General features: G+C 42.2%; 1 protein-coding gene across 3 annotated transcripts in view; it reads left to right on the plus strand.

Annotated features, from left to right (window-relative positions):
• The window catches only part of ppp1r9a (protein phosphatase 1, regulatory subunit 9A), a 132,191-nt gene that overhangs the window by 10,629 nt on the left and 96,311 nt on the right, over positions 1–25,251 (plus strand). For 2 of the 3 annotated variants that reach the window (XM_061982517.2, XM_061982519.2), the window contains exons 1-2: positions 144–520; positions 6,595–7,963. In XM_061982517.2, the coding sequence (XP_061838501.2) occupies positions 6,710–7,963 (1,254 nt within the window). In that variant the 5' untranslated portion in view covers positions 144–520; positions 6,595–6,709. Of the gene's footprint in view, positions 1–143; positions 521–6,594; positions 7,964–25,251 lie in introns of those variants that run through there. The other variant, XM_061982518.2, reaches the window with a different exon arrangement.

The raw sequence follows: 25,251 nt of genomic DNA on the forward strand, positions 1-25,251 counted from the left end.
TTTTTAATCCATTCTATTTTCAAATTGTAGTTTGTTTCATATTTTCATTTGAAAGAGCTGGCACATAATATATCCATCCTACATATTGGTCCTTGACCCCGTTTGCCCCACCCACAGCCACCGATGTGCGAGGCTGCAGGAGCATCGTGCTGCTACTTGGTCCTGCTATTTGTGGCAGACTGCAGCACGCGTGCAGCCTGCAGCTCGTCGGAGCCAACCGTTGCAGCTGCCCAGGCTCCGACACCTGCAAACACCGGGCAACAACTGCAGATACGGGTGCCTACTTCGCGATACTGCAGAAGTCATTCGGGACGCAGCAGCCGGTATGCGTGTCAAGCCGCCGGTCCCCCCGCCGTGAGAGCGGCAGCATCCCCCGCCGCCTGCAATGGCGCTGTAGCCGCTCCGAGTGTGCTCACAACGGTTCCGTCGTGGACATTACGGCCGGGACTGTGTTGGCTAGGAAAGATTGTGCAGCGACAGCGTTGTGCACGTTTCACTAGGCGTGCATCGAACCGTGACTGTAAGTGGGACTCTCTTGTTTTTCTTGCACCGTGGCTTTGCGGTTCGACGTTGAACTTATTTTGACGTGCTCGCGGTTAAATCAGCAAGATGCGTAAACAGACAAGTGCATCGCATCGCCTCATTGTTATTGAAAGCGCAACTTTCCTCCCGCAATGTCCTATTCTCCATGCAGCTCAGGACTCTATTTGCATTTTAACCGCTTGCAGAGAGCACCATCCAGCATGGTAAACATTCATAGACGTGCTAAACAATGAATATTAAAACAGACTCCTCCCCCTGGAATCTATTGCCACGCAGGGTTAAACATTAATGGTCGCATTTATGGAATGTTCAACCATCCTTTTGTGTGGGAGTGCTGTTCATTAATCCATCCTCTGGGGCAGGGATGTGAAATATGCGGCCCACAGGTTCAATCCGGCCCGCGAGATGAGTTTGCTAAGTGTAAAATTGAGCTGCATTGTTCAATGAAAGAAACTGCTGTTCCAAATGTGCATACTTGCCAACCCTCCCGGATTTTCCGGGAGACTCCCGAAATTCAGCGCCTCTCCCGAAAACCTCCCGGGACAAATTATCTCCCGAAAATCTCCCGAAATTCAGGCTTTCCCACAATATAAACGGTGTGCCTGCCCAATGACGTTATTACTGTAGAATGATCGAGGGCGAGTTCTTGGTTTCTTATGTGGGTTTATTGTTAGGCAGTTTCATTAACGTCCTCCCAGCGCGTTAACAACACACAACAACAGCAGTCACGTTTTGGTCTACCATAAAGCAGTTTGTCTGCCGTAAACAGCAATGTTGTGACACTCTTAAACAGGACAATACTGCCATCTAGTGCATTTGATGAAAGCACTTTTGTGCGTGCCACACAGCAATGCATCATCAGAGAGGGTGTTCAGCATGGTTAGAAAAATAGTGACAAAGAATAGAACAAGGATAGACAATTCAACCCTTAACTCAACAAGTATATGTGTAAATAAATGAACACTGAAATTCAAGTATTTATTATATATATATATATATATATATATATATACAATAAAAGAAATATATATTTATAGCTAGAATTCACCGAAAGTCAAGTATTTCATATATATATATATATATATATATATATATATATATATATATATATATATATATATATATATATATCATTGAATTCTAGCTGTAAATATACTCCTCCCCTCTTCGCCACGCCCCCAACCACGCCCCCTCCACCACGCCCCGCTATATATATATATATATATATATATATAAATAAAAGAAATACTTGAATTTCAGTGTTCATTTATTTACACATATACACACACATAACACTCATCTACTCATTGTTGAGTTAAGGGTGGAATTGTCCATCCTTGTTCTATTCTCTGTCACTATTTTTCTAACCATGCTGAACACCCTTTCGCAGGTACCCAGAAAGGTTTCGAGTACCACCAAAAAAACTGAATCTCTGAAGACAGTATACAAATCTGTGTTAAAGGTGTACAAATACTGTTTGTATAATAAGCATGTTATTTTTTTTACAAATGAGGGTTAAGAGTTCAGTACTAAAAAAAAAAAGAAAAGAATGTGGCTTAAGTACAGTTTTTTAATTGAGCTGCTGCATTTTTTGGTTGGGTTGTTTATTTATTTTGAGTAACTTCTACACATTTCTAAAAGGGGAGGAATGTAATAGTGATCTATGTTTGTCTGTTGCCATCTCCTGGTGAATGTTGGCTATAGCGTACTGGGGTTACTTTTTGGTTGGCCAACGATTTACGTGGTGTTGCGCACCTGACGTCACTCAGGTCTGCATGGAGCTGCAGGGGGCGTGGCTTCCAGCTCCGCCTGAATTTCGGGAGATTTTCGGGAGAAAATTTGTCTCGGGAGGTTTTCGGGAGAGGCGCTGAATTTCGGGAGTCTCCCGGAAAATCCGGGAGGGTTGGCAAGTATGGGTTAGTGCGTCTGCCTCACAATACGAAGGTCCTGAGTAGTCCTGGGTTCAATCTGTGTGGAGTTTGCATGTCCTCCCCGTGACTGCGTGGGTTCCCTCTGGGTACTGCGGCTTCCTCCCACTTCCAAAGACATGCACCTGGGGATAGGTTGATTGGCAACACTAAATTGGCCCTCGTGTGTGAATGTGAGTGTGAATGTTGTCTGTCTATCTGTTTACCCCACCTTCCGCCCGATTGTAGCTGAGATAGGCTCCAGCACCCCCCGCGACCCCGAAGGGAATAAGCGGTAGAAAATGGATGGATGGGCATTTTGGGTAAAATTTTTTTCAACCCAACTTTTGCGTTTAATTATTTAACCAAATATTTGACTTATGATAACTTAATGTTGGGTTATTCCCAACCAAACTATTGGGTTGAATTATTTTAACCCAAAAGTTGAGTTATGGTAACTCAATGTTGGTTGATTCATAACCCAACTATTGGGTTTAATTTATTTAACACAAAAGCTGAGTTATGCGCACTACAATGTTGGGTTATCCCCAACCAAACTTTTGGGTTGAATTATTTTAACCCAAAAGTTGAGTTATGGTAACTCAATGTTGGTTGATTCATAACCCAACTATTGGGTTTAATGTATTTAACACAAAAGCTGAGTTATGCGCACTACAATGTTGGGTTATCCCCAACCAAACTATTGGGTTGCGCAATTTAGCGCTCCTTGACCCAATAGTGGATTAAAATGTATCAATTTTACTTCTGGTTTGTCCTACTCCTTCCTAACTACTGATCAAAATGATTTGTATTCCATTAAAATGTACTCAAAAGCAAAATATGAGTGACATTTATTTTACAAGGATTGCCGTGTATGGTCATACATACAGCATGCTCAAATATTTTCATGTACATAAGATGTGTGATTGTAAATAATGTTAATGAGATTAATCCATAATAAAATTCCCTTCCAGAAAAAAATAACTTTTTAATTAAAAAAAGCCTTTTACCCAAAAATGCGTTACTCATTGAAAAACAACCCAAAAATAGTTCATAGTTTTGAAAACCCAGAAATTGAGTTAAAATAATAACCTTATAACCCAAAAAATGGATTGCTCTTCATAAAAATAACTCAAAAAATTAACCTAACACTAGCAACTCATAAATTGGGTTATCAAAATAACCCAGCATTTTTTAGTGTGTACATTTTCAGAATGTATTTGTTCTATCTTACCCATGCGGCCCACGTGGCAATAGAATTTCCTCCATGCGGACCCTGAGCTTAAAATGAGTTTGACACCTCTGATCTGGGGTGTTAAATATCATTCTACACACTATGCAAAAAAGAATTAGGTAACTGGAAAAAGACATTTAGGTAAAAATTGTGTACAAACACTGAAAAACCGAAGCCAAAGTGAAATGCTAACAGTTAGCATGTTAGCCAAAATATGACTCATTCCAGCAAAAATGAGCTACAAAGGCCAGTTCAGGGTTTCTGTGGGTCACTAAAAACATTTAGTCAGTAAATCAGTTAAGATAATACATCAGCATAGGTTATTAAAAACATACCAACACTATAGAATCCAAAATACTGAAACTTAATGATTTGGTGCACCTGCAAGCAGCTAATGTTATATACAATACAAACTATAACCTGTTACCCAGAAATGTACAACAATTTTTCTACAAAAGAGAAGAAATATAACGTAATTTAAAACATTTGTATGCACGTACAACACTTAAAACCTTTAGCATGTCAGTATGTGGCATTAAATTATGGAATGGATTAATAAACAATGTACTAACATGATTTACTTTAAGAAACTGTTCAAGGTACAAGGAAGAAGAATTAAGAAAAACTGTTGAAAATAAGATATTATTCATCTCATTATGTGAACCAAAACTGATTTGACTATTAAATGGGAACTGCACTTTTTTGGAATTTTGCCTATCGTTCACAATCAACATGAGAGACAAGAAGACATACGTTTTTTTTTTTTTCTTCGCTGTATAACATGTAAAAATCATCTTGTTCTTGGTGGCTAGCAATGCAGCTAATGTTAGCAATCAATTCTACCTCTGACCCAGTGGTTCTTAACCTTGTTGGAGGTATCGAACCCCACCAGTTTCATATGCGCATTCACCGAACCCTTCTTTAGTGAATTTTTTTTTTTTTTTTTAATTCAATACAAAGTTATATGTTTTTTTACTAGTGCACAAAATGAACCGTGCATGAACATCACCTTGTTCAAAGAACAAAACCAACACAGTGCATGAACTCACAACAAATTACACACTTGCAAATCAGATGGAAAATTAGAGGGAACATTGTTCCCTCTAATATATAATACTTAGACTTCTTTTTTATTGTCATTCAAATTTTAACTTTACAGTACAGATACGCTGATAGGGAGAAGTTTTTATTTACACGATTGATTGAATGAAACTCAATTAGTATATTGCACAGTACAGTACATATTCCGTACAATTGACCACTAAATGGTAACACCTGAATACGTTTTTCAACTTATTTAATTTAGTCGGGGTCCACGTTAATCAATTCATGAGTCTGGTGTGTCTTGACCGCTGCGGCGGAGGCTCTGCCGTACCCCTGAGGCCGACTCACCGAACCCCTAGGGTTGGATCGAACCCAGGTTAAGAACCTTACTGCTCTAACCACTTTAAAAATGCATTCAAAAGCCGTCAACAATACTTCATTTACGTTCTGTAACCTGTATAGTAACCAAGGTTAGCAACATTGTTATTGTAAGAGTGAACACAGAGGAACTCTTTTTCTAGCGTAGTAACACCGGCGTGCTACGGTATTAGCCGTAGAAGCAAACTACGGCAAGAGATAAGCTAGCTTCTACAACAACACAAAACACGTTTGAGTTTGTAATGCACAACACTGTGATAGGACACCAATTTGTTGAGTGAAAAACATGAACTATCATATTACAGTATCTGTGAAATATTATTTCATGTTTTGTTTGTACACAGCTAGCCAGACAGCATATGTACTGTAGATCGTACTAACACACATGACGTGCTGCGTGTGTGTCACTCACTTGATGGACAGTTGTCTGTTTGGTCCAGCTGGCTGGGGACGTTTTTCAGGTTTATTTGGGTTAGCACGCCATTTATGTCGAAATAGCTCTGCTCCAAGTTCCATATTTATAGCACCAAAATCGCTTTCATCCACCTCTTCTGTCGTCCGTCTGCTCCAATGTCTCACTCTTCCTTTGTGCTCGCTTTTATAAGCGGCAGTATATTCAGCTTCAAAAAGATAAGATTGTGAATCCTACTTTGTTCAAAATTAGTCGTCTTTGTTGTCTGTTACATAGTCTGCCATGATTACAACACACTCGTGTTTGATTCCAAAAGTAGGAACACACATTTGTTACCAAATATCAGACGTGCGCTGCTATGGAAACAGAAATCAATCCGCGGAATAAATCAGTCCCAGAAATGATTAAAATGATCAAAATATGGTAAATATTGAACATATATGAAGGTGTCTGTTACTACATTATTTATATACTTGCAGTGTGTATATTGTACATATTACATATTGTTATGAAGGTGTCTGTTACTACATTATATATATATATTTGCAGTGTGTATATTGTACATATTACATATTATTATGAAGGTGTCTGTTGCTACATTATATATATATATATATACTTGTGTATATTGTACATATTACATATTGTTATGAAGGCTACAATGTACCCATTAGCCGCATCTTTTAATTTTTCATCATCTTTAAAATCGTTAAAGAAAGAATACAAGTGTGATCTTGTTTGTCATGATTGTGTACGATAGGCAAACTTCCAAAAAAAGAGCAGTTGTGTTTAGAATTCATAGATGTAAATTGTGAGTTGCTATGAAATGGAAAAGGAGTAGGATTAAATTATTATATAATGTATCTGCATACACGGCTGTGGCGACAGCTACAGCAGTGCATTCTGGGACTTGAAATTGTCAAATGCATTCAATATTTACATTGCAATCAACAAAATAATATTTGCTACTATCTAGTTGTGGGGGGGTTGTAAAAAAGGTGACTAGATATGATGGACATGACTTAGCGTTCAAAGAAGCTTTATGCATTTTTACTTTCGTTTCTGTCTCTCTGCAGGTGTGAGCAGGCCTGAAAGAATTGGACCTAAGACTCGATGGGAGCAGACTTGGCAGCACCGCAGAAGGTCACTCCTGAGTTCTGATGAGGCCGCACTGAAATCCGAGACATTATCATGCTGAAGACGGAGGCCACGGCGGAGAGGACTGGTCTGCGGAGTGCCTCCCCTCACCGCAATGCCTACCGGGCTGAGTTTCAGGCTCTCAAGAAGGCTTTCGACCAGCCTCAAAGCGATGGACCCTCCAAGCCTAAAGACCTGGAACGGGTGAAACAGCCAAGGGGCCGCCAGTACGGCACACATGTCAGCCGCATCAAAGACATGTTCATGCAGATGGGCTCGGAGAACGGGACCGGCAAGACACCGGCTCAGGATGAGTCCTCACCCCAGAAGCTGGTCAAGCCCACAAACTTCATTAACAAGGCTGATGGATCGGTGATAAAACTCCAGCATTCCTCATCCGCTGACAGGGTCGGAGGTGCTGGAGCCAAGTTCTCTGAAACCAGGAAGTTGTTTGAACAGCAGTCACGTGACCAGTCCCAATCGCCAGTCTACCCCTACGGACGTGATAAAAGGGGTTCCCATGAGCACCTTGACGATTGGCGGGGGGCCAGGTCCAACAGAGGCAGCACAGACTCCCTGGACTCCCTGTGCTCCAGAACGGAGGCTTCATCGCCGACTGTTAGCCAACTGAGTGCTGTTTTTGAAAACGCTGAGCAACAAAACCAGAGTATGCCCTTCAGAGGAGCGAGCCGACGGGCCTTGAACTCACCAGACGGGTTCCATCGCCAAGGAGGGGAACTGAGCGAGGATGACGCCCGACAGTCGCCCATACGTGGAACTTATCGCAACAGGTTCCCTACGTCGTCGTCGGCCGACGACCTGCTGAGCCCGAGTCCTGGGATAGAGAATGCCGAGTGGAAACGGGTCTTCCGACACACGGAAGACAAAGCCGCTGAGAGGCAACCTTCAGGTGCCACCACAAATGGAAGCCAGGTTAATGGCTCCTGTGAGGAGGAACCCTCAGCAGCAAGACAATACGTGGATGACGTCATCGCAACACCAAAGCCCACTGGCCTCGAGAATCTTACCAGAGAAGACCAGTCGACTGAATCGCTGAAAGAGGAAGGGGCGGAACCTGACCAGGACTACAGCGGGAACGAGCGCGTGATTTTTAACGCAGACGGGGACGCATGCTACCAAGGTTGGGAGGAAAGTTGCACCGACCCCGAGGACGACCTGTATGGAGATGACGAAGATATTGTCTATGACCCGGGCTCTGATACCACCCAGATTCCTGGTCTACCCGAGGAAAACAAAGAGGACATCCCTGCAAAGAGGAAGATCTGCTTCAGCACTGCTCCCATTACGGTAAGTTGGCTTGCTACTCAAGTTTCTTCATCATCCACAATCCCTACCGACATGAGACAGGAACACACACGCCTTCTAAAGAGTGAAAAACTGCCAGTCCAAGGCAGCTACGAATCATAGAGTGCTTTAGAAAGATAAACCCATGCTCTGACCTGCAGACTAATCAAGCTATGGTGTAAGAGCTAACACAGAGGAACTACTTTTCTGGCGTCGTGACACATCACCTGTCACTTTGCACGTACTTCTCCTAAAATGCTGATGAGTGTTGATAAATCACTTATATTTGCATTTTCTCCTCCTAGTATTGTGGGCGCTTTGATGATCACATGTATTTTGTATATTCATGAAGACAGGCACGTCTTATTCTGCTCACTTAACAGACACAATACTCTCTGCTCACAAGTTTAGTAGATCAGCTTTGTGTGTCATCAAGTTTGCACATCTTTAAGTACACACAAATCAGGCCCTTAGTGGCTCTCAACAAATGAAACGCACCATACTTGCTAAGGAGCATTTTTTTTTTATCAGAGTGAGGATTATTCTGAATTTATGTGCTCAAAGATACAACTATCCCATCAGTCGGCATCCTCGTGAGATCCCACATTGCAAGTCACTGTTTTATTTTCCTATTTGAAAGATTTAGCAGTAGTGCTACATGATAATGCGACAACAGCATGTTAGTTGCTATGCTCTCTGTGAAATTAATGTGCCCAGGAGAGAAGTTAGGGTGATGCTTAAAACATACTTGCCAACCTTGAGACCTCCGATTTCGGGAGGTGGGGGGCGTGGTTGGGGGTGGGGCGGGGGCGTGGTTGGGGGCGAAGGGGGCGTGGTTAAGAGGGGAGGAGTATATTTACAGCTAGAATTCACCAAGTCAAGTATTTCATATACATGTATATGTGTGTATATATATATATATATATATATATATATATATATATATATATATACATACAGGTAAAAGCCAGTAAATTAGAATATTTTGAAAAACTTGATTTATTTCAGTAATTGCATTCAAAAGGTGTAACTTGTACATTATATTTATTCATTGCACACAGACTGATGCATTCAAATGTTTATTTCATTTAATTTTGATGATTTGAAGTGGCAACAAATGAAATCCAAAATTCCGTGTGTCACAAAATTAGAATATTACTTAAGGCTAATACAAAAAAGGGATTTTTAGAAATGTTGGCCAACTGAAAAGTATGAAAATGAAAAATATGAGCATGTACAATACTCAATACTTGGTTGGAGCTCCTTTTGCCTCAATTACTGCGTTAATGCGGCGTGGCATGGAGTCGATGAGTTTCTGGCACTGCTCAGGTGTTATGAGAGCCCAGGTTGCTCTGATAGTGGCCTTCAACTCTTCTGCGTTTTTGGGTCTGGCATTCTGCATCTTCCTTTTCACAATACCCCACAGATTTTCTATGGGGCTAAGGTCAGGGGAGTTGGCGGGCCAATTTAGAACAGAAATACCATGGTCCGTAAACCAGGCACGGGTAGATTTTGCGCTGTGTGCAGGCGCCAAGTCCTGTTGGAACTTGAAATCTCCATCTCCATAGAGCAGGTCAGCAGCAGGAAGCATGAAGTGCTCTAAAACTTGCTGGTAGACGGCTGCGTTGACCCTGGATCTCAGGAAACAGAGTGGACCGACACCAGCAGATGACATGGCACCCCAAACCATCACCCAACCATGCAAATTTTGCATTTCCTTTGGAAATCGAGGTCCCAGAGTCTGGAGGAAGACAGGAGAGGCACAGGATCCACGTTGCCTGAAATCTAGTGTAAAGTTTCCACCATCAGTGATGGTTTGGGGTGCCATGTCATCTGCTGGTGTCGGTCCACTCTGTTTCCTGAGATCCAGGGTCAACGCAGCCGTCTACCAGCAAGTTTTAGAGCACTTCATGCTTCCTGCTGCTGACCTGCTCTATGGAGATGGAGATTTCAAGTTCCAACAGGACTTGGCGCCTGCACACAGCGCAAAATCTACCCGTGCCTGGTTTACGGACCATGGTATTTCTGTTCTAAATTGGCCCGCCAACTCCCCTGACCTTAGCCCCATAGAAAATCTGTGGGGTATTGTGAAAAGGAAGATGCAGAATGCCAGACCCAAAAACGCAGAAGAGTTGAAGGCCACTATCAGAGCAACCTGGGCTCTCATAACACCTGAGCAGTGCCAGAAACTCATCGACTCCATGCCACGCCGCATTAATGCAGTAATTGAGGCAAAAGGAGCTCCAACCAAATATTGAGTATTGTACATGCTCATATTTTTCATTTTCATACTTTTCAGTTGGCCAACATTTCTAAAAATCCCTTTTTTGTATTAGCCTTAAGTAATATTCTAATTTTGTGACACACGGAATTTTGGATTTTCATTTGTTGCCACTTCAAATCATCAAAATTAAATGAAATAAACATTTGAGTGCATCAGTCTGTGTGCAATGAATAAATATAATGTACAAGTTACACCTTTTGAATGCAAGTACTGAAATAAATCAAGTTTTTCAAAATATTCTAATTTACTGGCTTTTACCTGTGTGTGTGTGTGTGTGTGTGTGTGTGTGTGTGTGTGTGTGTGTGTGTGTGTGTGTATATGTATATATATATATATATATATATATATATATACGTCTGCCTCACAATACGAAGGTCCTGAGTAGTTGTGAGTTCAATCCCGGCCTCGGGATCTTTCTGTGTGGAGTTTGCATGTTCTCCCCGTGACTGCGTGGGTTCCCTCCGGGTACTCCGGCTTCCTCCTACCTCCAAAGACATGCACCTGGGGATAGGTTGATTGGCAACACTAAATTGGCCTTTAGTGTGTGAACGTGAGTGTGAATGTTGTCTGTCTATCTGTGTTGGCCCTGCGATGAGGTGGCGACTTGTCCAGGGTATACTCCGCCTTCCGCCCGATTGTAGCTGAGATAGGCTCCAGCGCCCCCCGCGACCCCGAAGGGAATAAGCGGTAGAAAATGGATGGATGGATATATATATATATATATATATATATATATATATATATATATACATCCTGAAAAAATGCAAACAAAACTGTGTTTAGATAATTGATACTTCAAACTTGCATAAATAAATCTTAAGGAATATAACATAACTTGGCAACTGAGAGCTTCAAAATGTAATGAATAAAATGCTAAAGTTGTTGATAAACAAGCAATTATTTTAATAATTAAATATGGTCATTTTAAATAAATTATTATGATCATTTAAAATTCATTATTTCAAATATGTTTATTTTAATGTATAATTATATGGCTGGATGTAATAAGGAGTCAGAAAAAATACAAATAAAAATACAATTAATTTTGATGTTTTTAGCAAAATATAGTAAAAATGTATTTAGTTTTTTAAATTAATAAATATATTTATTTTTAGGTAAGATAAACATAATAATACAATTGATCTCTAGTCTGGATAATTTAGTTCTTGTCACCCTGTTGTCCTCCCGTCTCTTCCCCGAGGATGGCTCCATGAGCTGGGCAAACGCCTGGAGATGCCCTACGTCAACAACACGGTCGGCGGCCCGTCGGTGCGCAGCTCGTACACAGCCGCCCTCTACTTCATCCTCAGCAGCCTGACCAGCGTCGGCTTTGGCAACGTGTGCGCCAACACGGACGCCAAGAAGATCTTCTCCATCTGCACCATGCTCATCGGCGGCCTCGTATGGAATAACGTGATTGGGCAGGCACGCTGTTTATATCGTGGGAAAGCACACTCAGGTCCGCATGGAGCTGGAGGGGGCGTGGCCTCCAGCTCCGGCTGAAAATCGGGAGATTTTCGGGAGAATATTTGTCCCGGGAGGTTTTCGGGAGAGGCGCTGAATTTCGGGAGTGTCCCGGAAAATTTGGGAGGGTTGGCAAGTATGGCTTAAAATAGGTGAATGTTACATGTTATTATGAATGTGGATTTTACAGCATGTATAGAAAACATTTGTTGATGTTCTTATTAAGGCTTTAATAGGCGAAATTATCCACCTGTGACTGGCAGTTGTTCCACTATTTAGAATGCAGAGAAGAGAGAAGGGCATGTGTTCTTGTTTCACATAAATGGGCAACATTCCAAAAAAAGAGCAGTATTTTTTTGAAACCCTTTTTTGCTCTCTTTCACAAATGAACCGAGAAGGACGTCCTTCTATGTTATTATTGTCCTTGTTAGACCTCCATGGAGGGCTTTCTCCATGATCAAATGATGGTGATCCTGCTGCTCTGGGCTGGAGCTGCTTCATGATGCTTGAGGTTAAAGCGTCTGGCCCTCTGGGAAATAGGAAGACATCTGCGCATGTGTTAGTCGTGAGCCTACACACTTTTCACACATGCTCCTGCTCCTATTCTCTAAGCACTGCTGCCATTATTGTCTTAGATCTTGCATCTAGATCTAGACCTGGGCAACAGGCCATCTTCATGTACTTATTCCAGCACACGTGTTGCATCATGGGACTTGGACTGCTTCTGTGCTTATTACTCTGTGCACACACCTGACACAATGAGGCGAGTGTAGGCTGGGAACTGCCAGAATGGATTTGGAAGATTACGGGAAATATTTGTCTAATCCTCAAGCTTAACATTTGTGGTCGTAAACAGCATATTTTTGAAAGCTCACTTTTGTTTTTTAGGTTAGCTGTATTGAACGATACAAATGTCCTGTATGGATTTCCTATGTGGACTAAAGTAGGGTGGCAAAGACTTTGTGTGCCAGTGCCATTGCTTTATTACACTAAAGTCTAGTCTAGCAGCACTCATTGTACACTCTGCACAGTGTCATTGTGCTTTATTCCTCATGACATGTTGACAAGATCCAAGTCATTGTTTGGAAACATTTCTTGTCCGCACTAACTGATGCAACACCCCAGAAATGAAGCTGCAACGCGTCTTTTTGTGCTAGTAAGTGCAGATTTTCCTGAAAATAACTGTGATCACGCCTTTTGATGCTGATCCCCTTTGGCTGACACTGTATTTCTTTTTAGTAACCAGGCTGACTGCAGCTAGAAGATAGTTATGTGTCTCCAGACACAATGTGGAGCTGCGCCCCTAAATCACCTTTATTGTGAAAAATTAACTACATTTGGGCGATAGGACTGAAAACTGGATTACTAAGTTTTTTATATCGGTCAATATTGATAATTATTGATCTTTTTATGACTTATGGAAAATAAATTTGATTTGAAATGTAACCTCCTCTAATTATAATCCAGGGGTCGGGAACATTTTTGGCTGAGAAAGCCATGAAAGCCAAATATTTTAAAATGTATTCCTGTGAGAGCCATATAATATTTTTTAACACTGAATACAACTAAATGCGTGCATTTTTAAGTAAGACCAACATTTTTAGAGTATAATAAGTGTCTTATTCTTTTTAATAACATTGTTATTCTGAAGCTAACCAATAATAAATAAAATACTTCTTACCATTAATGCGACTTCTTGAACAAGTGCGGTAGAAAACGGATGGATGGATTAAAATGCATGAGAATGTTTTATATTTTGAACGTTATTTTTAGCACTGTGATTACCAGCGGAATTATTCATTACTTATCGTGTTACACAATGTCAGCTAAGATTTATCTGAGAGCCAGATGCAGTCATCAAAAGAGCCACATCTGGCTCGCGAGCCGTAGGTTCCCTACCCCTGTTATAATCCCTCAGCTATCAAGGCAGGAAGGAAATGTCAACACAAGCATGGAAAAGACTCAATGTAAATTAAATATTAAAATCACATTGAACACTTAACAATATCCATCCATCCATCTTCTTCCGCTTATCCGAGGTCGGGTCGCGGGGGCAGCAGCCTAAGCAGGGAAGCCCAGACTTCCCTCTCCCCAGCCACTTCGTCCAGGTCCTCCCGGGGGATCCTGAGGCGTTCCCAGGCCAGCCAGGAGAGATAGTCTTCCCAACGTGCCCGAAACGCCTCCTAGTGAGGCGTTCGAGTGGCATCCTGACCAGATGCCCGAACCACCTCATCTGGCTCCTCTCGATGTGGAGGAGCATAGTTTAGGATGACAGAGCTTCTCACCCTATCTCTAAGGGAGAGCCCCGCCACCCGGCGGAGGAAGCTCATTTCGGCCGCTTGTACCCGTGATCTTGTCCTTTCGGTCATAATGAAGGTGCAAAAAAAAGAATATGTAAGAAATGCTTCATAAAGTGTAAGAAAATAGTGTGAAAATGTAAACATAGAGAAACCTGAGAAGAACTATTTTCTGCAGGTTTAGTGGCAGGAAGTCACAGCTGTGCTCTAAAGGGCGAGCGCGGCTAAGGTGGTGTGGTATTAGCGGCTTTGCCTTGCATCATTTACAGACCACATTGGTCTGACTACGGTCCCTTTGAAAACATCCAAAAACTGTCCAGGTGACTTTTCCTCTTTGGTCCACAATTTCTTCATTTTGACTTTCTCTTCACACTCCATGCAAAGAATCAAGCGCCAAACAAGCAAACTTGATACTTGATACTGTCACCTGATTGGCTGTTAGCGTGTCAGCCCCATACCTCTTGTGTTGCCGTTGTTTTTATCAACTAACCTTACTTCGCAACTTCCGAGGAAAAAACAATAACAATTATCAAAGGTGTTATTTAACACATTTTGTATTGATATTGATTACGTGTCTATTGTGATATACAGTACAGGCCAAAAGGTTGGACAAACCTTCTCATTCAATGTGTTTTCTTTATTTTCATGACTATTTACATTATAGATTGTCACTTAAGGCATCAAAACTATGAATGAACACATGTGGAGTTATGTACTTAACAAAAAAAGGTGAAATAACTAAAAACATGTTTTATATTATAGTTTCTTCAAAATAGCCACCCTTTGCTCTGATTACTGCTTTGCACACTCTTGGCATTCTCTCAATGAGCTTCAAGAGGTAGTCACTTGAAAGGGTTTTCACTTCACAGGTGTCATAGTTTTGATGCCTTCAGTGACAATCTACAATGTAAATAGTCATGAAAATAAAGAAAACGCATTGAAATGAGAAGGTGTGTCCAAACTTTTGGCCTGTACTGTATATTGATCTCGTGTTCTCGTCCAGCCCTATGTTATCATTATCAAGTATCACGAGGATGAGGCTAAATATGTTACACAGGAGCAGGCATGCTAATAGCTAAGCTAACCACCACACAAATAAATAAGTGCTTAGTAAAGTTGAAGGAGTGTAGATGGAACCCTGTTGCAGCAGAAAGTAAGCAGATTAATTAATAAGTCTAGAGAAAGGATAATACAACAACAACTGTGGATTTTTAGTATTGTCACAGTCAGTACACCACACGTAAGAGTGCAGATCGATTCTAAAATTGGTGGTATCGATACCAAAGATAGTATCAGATTAGGGATGTCCCGATCCAGGTTTTTGCACTTCCGATTCGATACCGATATTGTTTTTGCACTTCCGATCCGATACCGATACTGACCGATACCGATACTGACCGATACTGGCCTATCCGAGCATGTATTAAAGTTTAAAGTTATTTAGCCTACCTAGTTGTCAGAATCATGTTGAAAAGGGTTTTAGTACTCTTGATAACAACTAGCCAACAATGGTTGGTAACAAGAAACTGACCTGTTTATTCAAGGATAAACACAAAATAGACAAAATTATACATGACAAACAGAAATGGCATCATTGAAACTAGGGCTGGGCGATATGGCCTTTTTTTAATATTGCGATATTTTAAGGCCATATTGCGATACATGATATATATCTCGATATTTTGCCTTAGCCTTGAGTGAACACTTGATGCATATAATCACAGCAGTATGATGATTCTATGTGTTTTGATTGATTGATTGAGACTTTTATTAGTAGGTTGCACAGTTAAGTACATATTCAGTACAATTGACCACTAAATGGTAACACCCGAATAAGTTTTTCAACTTGTTTAAGTCGGGGTCCACTTAAATTGATTCATGATACAGATATATACTATCAGATATATACTATCATCATAATACAGTCATCACACAAGATAATCACATTGACTTATTTACATTATTTATAATCCAGGGTGTGGAGAGGGGCGCCGGATGTAAGTGTCAAAAAGACAGCCAAAAGAGTTTGATATGAGAATAAATCTAAAGTTAAAATATAGGGTAGAAATGCACCCATTTACAGGAAATGTAGTCTTGATTTTCAAAATTTTCTTTCAAGGCTTGCATGTCTACATTAAAACATTCTTCTTCATACTGCATTAATATATGCTACTTTTAAACTTTCATGCAGAGAAGGAAATCACAACTAAAAAAAAAAAAAAAAAATCGCAAATTTTTTCATACGGTGTTGATATGAACATTTTTGCCTCGGCATTTTGATGGTGTGGACGTGTGGCACCGAATGGAGATAAGCGTCTCGACAGACGTTGCAATATTTGAACAATGATGACGAAAACTGTTTTCTCTGTCGTGTCCGTGTGTCAAAAATTGTTATGCGCTTATTTTTTTATTTGATGTTGTGCGTGGCATAGATTTGCCGTGCGCAGAGGACGCTTGAGCAGTGCGTAATTGCACAGGTGCGCACCTTAGAGGGAACGTTGGTCACACGGCTGCGCTAGCATCACAGCTAACGTTAGCCATGCTGCTACCTCTCTGCTGGGAGAGGACGTATACGTATGTGACGTATGACGTGACAGTATGTGACGTGTGTAAGAAGGTGCGCTTGCTGTCGGTGAGAGGGAGACACAGGAAAGAGTGAGAAGAGCCTGTCGTGTAATGCCAGCAGCTAAAAGCAACTGCGTGAGAATCCACAGACCTGTGGATGTGTTGAAGGTGTGCTGGAAAATGCGGAACGGAAATTAGGGAGCAGCAGAAAAGTGGAATGTATTATTTAAATCGGTGCTTCGGAAAACACGGACCGGAGTTTTTTTTAAAACTGGATCTGGATCGGCATTTTCCCATGCCTTGCCGATACGCATTTTTTGGCAAATATCGGCGGCCGATCCGATCCAAATATCGGATCGGGACATCCCTATATCAGATCATTAAGAGAGTGATTACATCGATATTCTTATTTTCTCAAAACTTGTTTTTTGTTGTTGTTAATGCTTACAAATACTTTTTAAAAGAGTAGTAGATATATATTGTCTTAGTTTGGATGTATGTAATAGAAGGATACAGTTAAGTATATTACTGTATGTGTTGATCATGTTCAACCGTCAACAGCGGATGAAAAATTTACTCGGCAGTTGAAAAAGTGTGATTCGTAGTAAAAGCTGCTGAGAAGCAGTATCTGCTGGCCGTGTGGCGCATAATGAAGCATCACTATTAGCTCTTATATCACCACAATCATGGCTTGTGGCTCCTCCCCCTCAAGACCACACTGCACTCGCTCCTGATGACTTTAGTGATACTAATGATGAAGCACATTGAGGTCAGAGACAGGCACTCCAATGGCGGTGATATACTTGTATTATATCACCACCATCATGGCTTGTGGCTCCTCCCCCTCAAAACCACGCTGCACTCGCTTCTGATGACTTCAGTGAGACAAATGATGAAGCATATTGAGGTCAGAGGCAGGCACTCCAATGGCGCACAGCCTGTCTTGGCTGTGAATGAATCATCATGGAATGGCTTCTTTATGAATTCATATCCAATATTGAAGCACCTCCATTTAACACCCCCCCCCCCCCACACACACACACCCCCCTCCCCCAGCACACAATCTGTCTTTTGTTGGTCCATACAGTGAAGGAGACAAAGACAGCCCCGTTTCAGTCCAGCTTGACCCCCACCCACAAAGACGAGACAAAATAAAAGCCCACCATCGTTTAATCCCAACACTTCTTGTAATATTTCTTAGCGCTGCAGCGTAAGCGGATAAATCATTTTAACATCTGAGCTTTGCAGCCTTAATTGATTTAGAAATCAGCCAGTGCAGCTGCTGGGAAGAGACGATGCAAAACAAGCTTTTTGGCAACAGTTAGTAAACAAGGCGCTCGCTGCCCGACACGACTCTTATGTTTTTATTTGAGCGTTATTACAAGACCGTTATTAGAGCTGCTTAGAAGCTTAAGACATTAATTAATAGCAGACACAAGATTAGGGACACCCGCATCACCTCAGCAGATCCAATGCAAAAGCCATACAAAATAACCATAAATATTGTCGTGGTCAAAACCTGACATCAAAATATATTATTACATTTTAATTGTTTTCCTTTTTTGTCAAAACATAATGCAAAATAATAAATACTAGTCTACCAATTATATCATTATTGTTATACAAATGTATAATACTACAAATGTATTCATACAGTTAATTTCGCCCATTGTCTTAACGTAAAAAAATACAAAACAAAAAAAGCATTTATAGAAAATCTATAAAATAGGCCTACCAATTTTATACAGTCATAAATAATCAATTTAAATGTTTGTATTCAAAGTTGAATAAAGATAAAATAAGAATCTAAAAAATTTTTTTTTTATACTTGGAATGTCAACATTTTATGAGTCCAATTTAATTTGCAAAACATCATACGCAGAAGACAGAGCAAAATACCAAACCTCTCAATAAATAAATGCCTTCATAGCTGCCTTTCCATTGCGCACAGAAATGTGCAAAACCTAAACATGGCAATAAGAAACTGGTAATGGAAACTCCCATTGTTCCAAAAACCTCTCAAATATCGCTCAAACATTTTTGTGCTCTCATGAGGTGATTTTCCAGGCGTTTGGATATTGAAGTGTTTCGCAAAAGCATTTTTTGCATTTAGAGGGCACATAAACACGAAACCGGCGGGTCGCTGATGCACGACAACTGGGGCAGACGGTCGGCTTTTGTCGATTTTGATCAGTCGGCCGGGGGAGAACAATGGGACACCGGGCCATCTGGCAGGTCTCTTCCCGGCAACAGAGGCCGACTTGCAGGCTCGGAGAGAGCCACATGGCCTAAAATGTGTGGAGGTAAGTCTCCCATTGGTGGGCCGTCTGGCAGGAGAAAGCCACATGCCCCAACATGTGTGGAGGTAAGTCCCCCATCGGTGGGCCCTTTGGCAGGAGAGAGCCACATTCCCCAACATGTGTGGAGGTAAGTCTCCCATCTGTGGGCCCTCTGGCAGGAGAGAGCCACATTCCCCAACATGCGTGGAGGTAAGTCTCCCATCGGTGGGCTGTCTGGCAGGAGAGAGCCACATTCCCCAACATGTGTGGAGGTAAATATCCTATCGGTGGGCCCTCTGGCAGGAGAGAGCCACATTCCCCAACATGTGTGGAGGTAAGTCTCCCATCTGTGGGCCCTCTGGCAGGAGAGAGCCACATCCCCAACATGTGTGGAGGTAAGTCTCCCATCGGTGGGCTGTCTGGCAGGAGAGAGCCACATGCCCCAACATGTGTGGAGGTAAATATCCTATCGGTGGGCCCTCTGGCAGGAGAGAACCACATGCCCCAACATGCGTGGAGGTAAGTCTCCCATCGGTGGGTTTCTGGCAGGAGAGAGCCACATGCCTCAACATGTGTGGAGGTAAGTCTCCAATCGGTGGGCCCTCTGGCAGGAGAAAGCCACATGCTCCAACATGTGTGGAGGTAAGTCTCCCATCGGTAGGCTGTCTGGCAGGAGAGAGCCACATGCCCCAACATGTGTGGAGGTAAATATCCTATCGGTGGGCTCTCTGACAGGAGAGAGCCACATGCTCCAACATGTGTGGAGGTAAGTCTCCCATCGGTGGGTCTCTGGCAGGAGAGAGCCACATGCCCCAACATGTGTGGAGGTAAGTCTCCAATCGGTGGGCCCTCTGGCAGGAGAAAGCCACATGCCCCAACATGTGTGGAGGTAAGTCTCTCATCGGTGGGTCTCTGGCAGGAGAGAGCCATATGCCCCAACATGTGTGGAGGTAAGTCTCCAATCGGTGGGCCCTCTGGCAGGAGAAAGCCACATGCCCCAACATGTGTGGAGGTAAGTCCCTCATCGGTGGGCCCTTTGGCAGGAGAGAGCCACATTCCCCAACATGTGTGGAGGGAAATCTCCCATCTGTGGGCCCTCTGGCAGGGGAGAGCCACATTCACCATCAAGTGTGGAGGTAAGTCTCCCATCGGTGGGCTGTCTGGCAGGAGAGAGCCACATGTCCCAACATGTGTGGAGGTAAATATCCTATCGGTGTGCCCTCTGACAGGAGAGAGCCACATGCCCCAACATGTGTGGAGGTAAGTCTCTCATTGGTGGGTCTCTAGCAGGAGAGAGCCACATGCCCCAACATGTGTGGAGGTAAGTCTCCAATCGGTGGGCCCTCTGGCAGGAGAAAGCCACATGCCCCAACATGTGTGGAGGTAAGTCCCTCATCGGTGGGTCTCTGGCAGGAGAGAGCCACATGCCCCAACATGTGTGGAAGTAAGTCTCCCATCTGTGGGCCCTCTGGCAGGAGAGAGCCACATTCCCCTTCATGTGTGGAGGTAAGTCTCCCATCGGTGAGCTGTCTGGCAGGAGAGAGCCACATGCTCCAAAATGTGTGGAGGTAAGTTTCCCATCGGTGGGCCCTCTGGCAGGAGAGAGCCACATGCCCCAACATGTGTGGAGGTAAGTTTCCCATCGGTGGGCCCTCTGGCAGGAGAGAGACAAATTCCCCAACATGTGTGGAGGTAAGTCTCCCATCGGTGGGCCCTCGGGCAGGAGAGAGCCACACACCCCAACATGTGTGCAGGTGAGTCTCCCATCGGTGGGCCCTCTGGCAGGAGAGAGCCACACACCCCAACATGTGTGCAGATGAGTCTCCCATCGGTGGGCCGTCTGGCAGGAGAGAGCCACATGCCCGATATGTGTGGAGGTAAATCTTTTATCGGTGGGCCCTCTGGCAGGAGAGAGCCACATGCTCCAACATGTGTGCAGGTAAGTCTCCCGTCGGTGGGCCGTCTGGCAGGAGAGAGCCACATGCCCCGACATGTGTGGAGGTAAATCTCTTATCAGTGGGCCCTCTGGCAGGAGAGAGCCACACGCCCCAACATGTGTGGAGGTAGGTCTCCTAGCGGTGGGTCGTCTGGCAGTAGAGAGCCACATGGCCCAACAGTACTGTCAGGAGGGCTATAAAGATGTCACCTTTAAGCGATCACCCGCTGTTTTCGTCTTCTGTTGACATCATAGCAAGAGACGTGGCTGCAAGAATTTATGAGAATTACGCCTCATGACTTTAATGGAAACACCTAAAAGACGCAAATGTACTTGGTCGAAATTTTACAAATATCACTTTTATTTTGCGAAAACCTGCAATGGAAAGGCAGCTATAACCTAATATTTCATATTGAGAGTAATATTGTGGTTATTTTGGTTACATTAGAAGTGAGATGCATTGAAAACAGCTGTCAGTATAATGAGGAGTCTACATTATAATGGAATAATTACCGGTATTTTTGATCAACTTCGGTGAAACAAAAAACATCATCGCACTCAAAGACCGATGTTAGTGCTAATTTCCTACAGAAACAAGCTAGCGCACTAATCGGTTTTTTTTACTCTAATTTCATTGTGTGTATAAGTATTTTTGAGCACATTTAATAATACCATAATAATAATAACCAATATAACTTTTGTCACAATAATTACAATACAGCAGAGATTCTTAGACTGTGGTACATGGGCTCCATCTAGTGGTACGCCAAATAATCACTTATTGTACTGATCTGACTCGAGCCCTCATCAAAGGTTTATCAGCCTGCAATGGAAGTTGTAACTATCTGACTACTGTAGGCTTTAATCGAGGCCAAAATAAACAAGACACAAACAGAAGCGTTTACTCCGTCACGCTTTGGAACTGTATACTAGTGAAATAAAACCCCCGCCTTGTTTTTCATGAATACGTAGACCTACTACACTACTGTATTGTAATGTCGGTCATTATGGTTGAACTCAGAGAGTCAAGTGTTTTCTGGTGTGGTACTTGGTGACACAACTTGCTGAAATGCAACAAATGTTACGCTAGCTTCAATCTTTCTGGTTTTGCAGGTGTGCCTAATGCAGTGTCTGTACGGACAGTAGATATGTTACTTCCACATCCTTTGAGATTGTGAGCCAGTGAGAAGTGACTTTAGTGGGCTATGTGAGGAAGAAGGCGCTGACCTCCAGAGAAGAGCCGTATCATCACATGTTCATTCAAGCAACTGCTTTCATCTCTGCCTTGCTCCTGCCTTCACATTGATGTGGCGCTCTCTACAAGTCATGCTTTCTATAGCTGACAATCGGCTCTTATCTCCTTGTGCGCGAGTCGGTGTTCAACGTTCACCTCACACCTCTTTCTCTGTTGTGGAGTTTGACAGAGGAGGCCCACTCCCTCTGCATGCTTGTTTTCCTTTATTGCTTTATTGTTGATTTATTTGAATATTTTCATGACAGACAACGAGTTAAAGAGATCCAGAGGACCTGGACAACTATTTTGTCTATTGGAGTGTGGGGGCTGCTGAGTCGTAGATGTGTGTCACTCCTCTTCACCGACATCCTTGTCATAAAACCCCACATAGGTCCCTCTCCTTCTGAATGAATGTGCCTTTTGTTGATACTGAGCAAAAAGTCAACTTCCCTACGCTATCACTCTATTGCATTACTGTACGTCAGGACTGCCAAAATGTTTTCCACTGCGGGCTGTACACCCAACAATCAAAGCATGCGGGGACCAAGTTTGGTCCCTGGGACCCAGAAGAGTCGCTGTCATTACAATGTTAAAAATAAGTTACATATCTTTTTTAAAAATTCCTCCATTCAACGCTTAAATCTGTCGATATGACGGTATTTTCATTATTTATGCTGTTTTTGTTGAGAAAAACACAAAATATGCAATATTTTCCCCAAACATTTTCAAAGTGGAATATTTGTTGTGCAGTAATTGGAGCCTTCAATAGGTCAACAAATTGATTCATTACTAATTTTTGAGACATGACGAGTGCAGCTGGGATAGGCTCCAGCCCCCCCGCCACCCTGAAAGGGACAATCGGTAAAAAATGGATGGATGGACAGTTTAAGAAAAAAATCCCACAAAAACCTGAAGGCATCCAAAAAGGCCTCACTCATAAAACTGTTAAAAATAAGTCACATATATATTTTTTACGTAGATCAACTTTAGATTTTTCTGTCAATTATACGTTTTTATTTCTTTTATGCCCTTTTTGTCAAATCAGACTTTATTTCATGGCAAACACACAAAATCAAAAATATTTCAAAGTGGAATTTTTTTTAGAAGTGAAGTAAGTAAATAACATTGAGTTTGATTTATTGTTATTTTTGAGCAATGACAGCTTTAAATAGAAACAGTCTGCAGGGCCGCTTTGTGTTATTAGAGTCAACATTTTCTTGTTACATTTCACCAGCTGGCCCTATTATTCCACTTTTTATGTTTTTTTTTCTAGCATTTTCCGCGGGCTGTTAGGAACTGAGCCGCGGGCCGCACTTTGGACACCTCGCTGTACATGCTTCAATTGGACACAAGTGCAAACCTTCACACGTTTCCACAGCCTCATGGTGTACTTTTAGTGGAGCATGAAGGAAGCACCACAACGTTCTCGTTGCTGATACCCTTTTTTACGCTGGCAGCTCGGATGTAAAAAGTTCTGATTTGGGTGCTGGGATGACCGCTTTTCATCGTCAACACGCCATCTTTTGCACATCAACACTTGCCTTTGCATACATTGCTGTGCTGAATCTGGAGCATCTCTCCTAATGCAGGCTTGTGATTGTCAAACTGAAATGAGGTGGGCCCCCAGCCAAGAACTTAGCTCTCTGACCGTGCTCGGATTGTGAGGATTACTCTACTTTAGTGGCCTTCCCTCTTTTGGAACACAAGCCGCTGGTTCAGACTGAGACACATTTTCCTATCAAGTCAATTCATTAAATACAAGATTGTTTCATAGAATTTAACTCCTTTGTTCCCCGTGCCAATACAATGGGGGTATTTGCCTTTTTTAATTCATCCGTGATTTTGCTGAAGAGCTATTTACATGGCTATACATTGAAGGGATCTTTCACGCGACTACAAAGAGAGACAGTTATTGTATTTCTTATTCCTTGGTACACACATGCAGGAGTTGCATGAATTCCAGGAGGGTGCGAGTTTTGCCAGAACAGAGACTGCAATTTGAGAGCAGCCTCTTACGATAACATTTTATATCACGATATTTGGAACCATTTAATTTCATCTACTTGCTAATTTACTGTTAATATCTGCTTACTTTCTGCTCTATCTGCACCTGTGTTCAAATGTATTAAGCACTTACTCTTCTTCTGTTTGATACTTTACATACGTTTTGGCTGACCAATTTTGGGTATGGATCTGATACCGGGTCGTTACAGGGGCAGTATCTGTCATACCAATACTGATACTTATAATTTTTCAGGATCATTAAATGATTAAATTTTTGATCACAACTGGAATCTGCAAATACACAGGTGGCGGTGTGACAATATCAATTAGCATTAAAATAACTTTCTTATTCCCTTTTATTAATACAACATGTATAATAAAGTCAATAGTGCAAAATAACAAACCAAAAACAAATATAGGCTTCTTTTTCCTTTGAGCTTGTAAACAAAAATAATATAAAAATTATTTTGTGATCAAAAAAAATATTGATCTAATTATTGTATTATTGACCGTAAACTGATACTAGGTATTGTTACTGTACTGTCAATATTTGTTACGATCCGCCCACCCCTCTTTACATTCAAGAGCTCTAGCTTAGCAATTAGCTATGCCTTTTGTATCCTCCTATGGTGTGTAGTGTGTGGTGTATACTGTATATAGTCAAAGAGTTGGATGTGTGTGTATACTGTTGTGAAGGTTTCCCTCCAGGGGGTTCTTCGGACCACCAATCATTGTCATGAGAGCCCGGTTCAGGTTCAAAATATATATTTATTTTTCTCAAATAAAGTCTCTGGGTTGCTTTTCAGCAATTGTCTTTCTGCCCGTCACGCTCTCGCTCTCACTCCAGCTCCCCTCCAGCTCCAACAACCCCTCTCCTCCTGGCTGCTGCCTTTTAAAAGCGCGGCCCAGGTGCTCCATCTACGCACCTGTCGCTGATTTCAAGGCCGGTCCTGGCACACCCCGCTTCGCTGCAGGCCCGCAGGCCCCGCCCCCCTCCACAACTGTATATAGTCAAATGGTTGGATATGTATGTATGTATAGTCACTGAGTTGGATATGTGTGTATATATAGTTACTAAGTTGGATATATGTGTATATATAGTCTGTGTATAATACAGTGTATATATAGTCACTGAGTTGGATATAATGTTATATATAGTCACTGAGTTGGATATGTTTGTGTATATGTAGTCACTGAGTTGGATATGTATGTATATATAGTCACTGAG

The sequence above is a fragment of the Nerophis lumbriciformis genome, linkage group LG21 (assembly GCF_033978685.3).
Source record: "Nerophis lumbriciformis linkage group LG21, RoL_Nlum_v2.1, whole genome shotgun sequence".
NCBI classification, from domain to species: Eukaryota; Metazoa; Chordata; class Actinopteri; order Syngnathiformes; family Syngnathidae; genus Nerophis; species Nerophis lumbriciformis.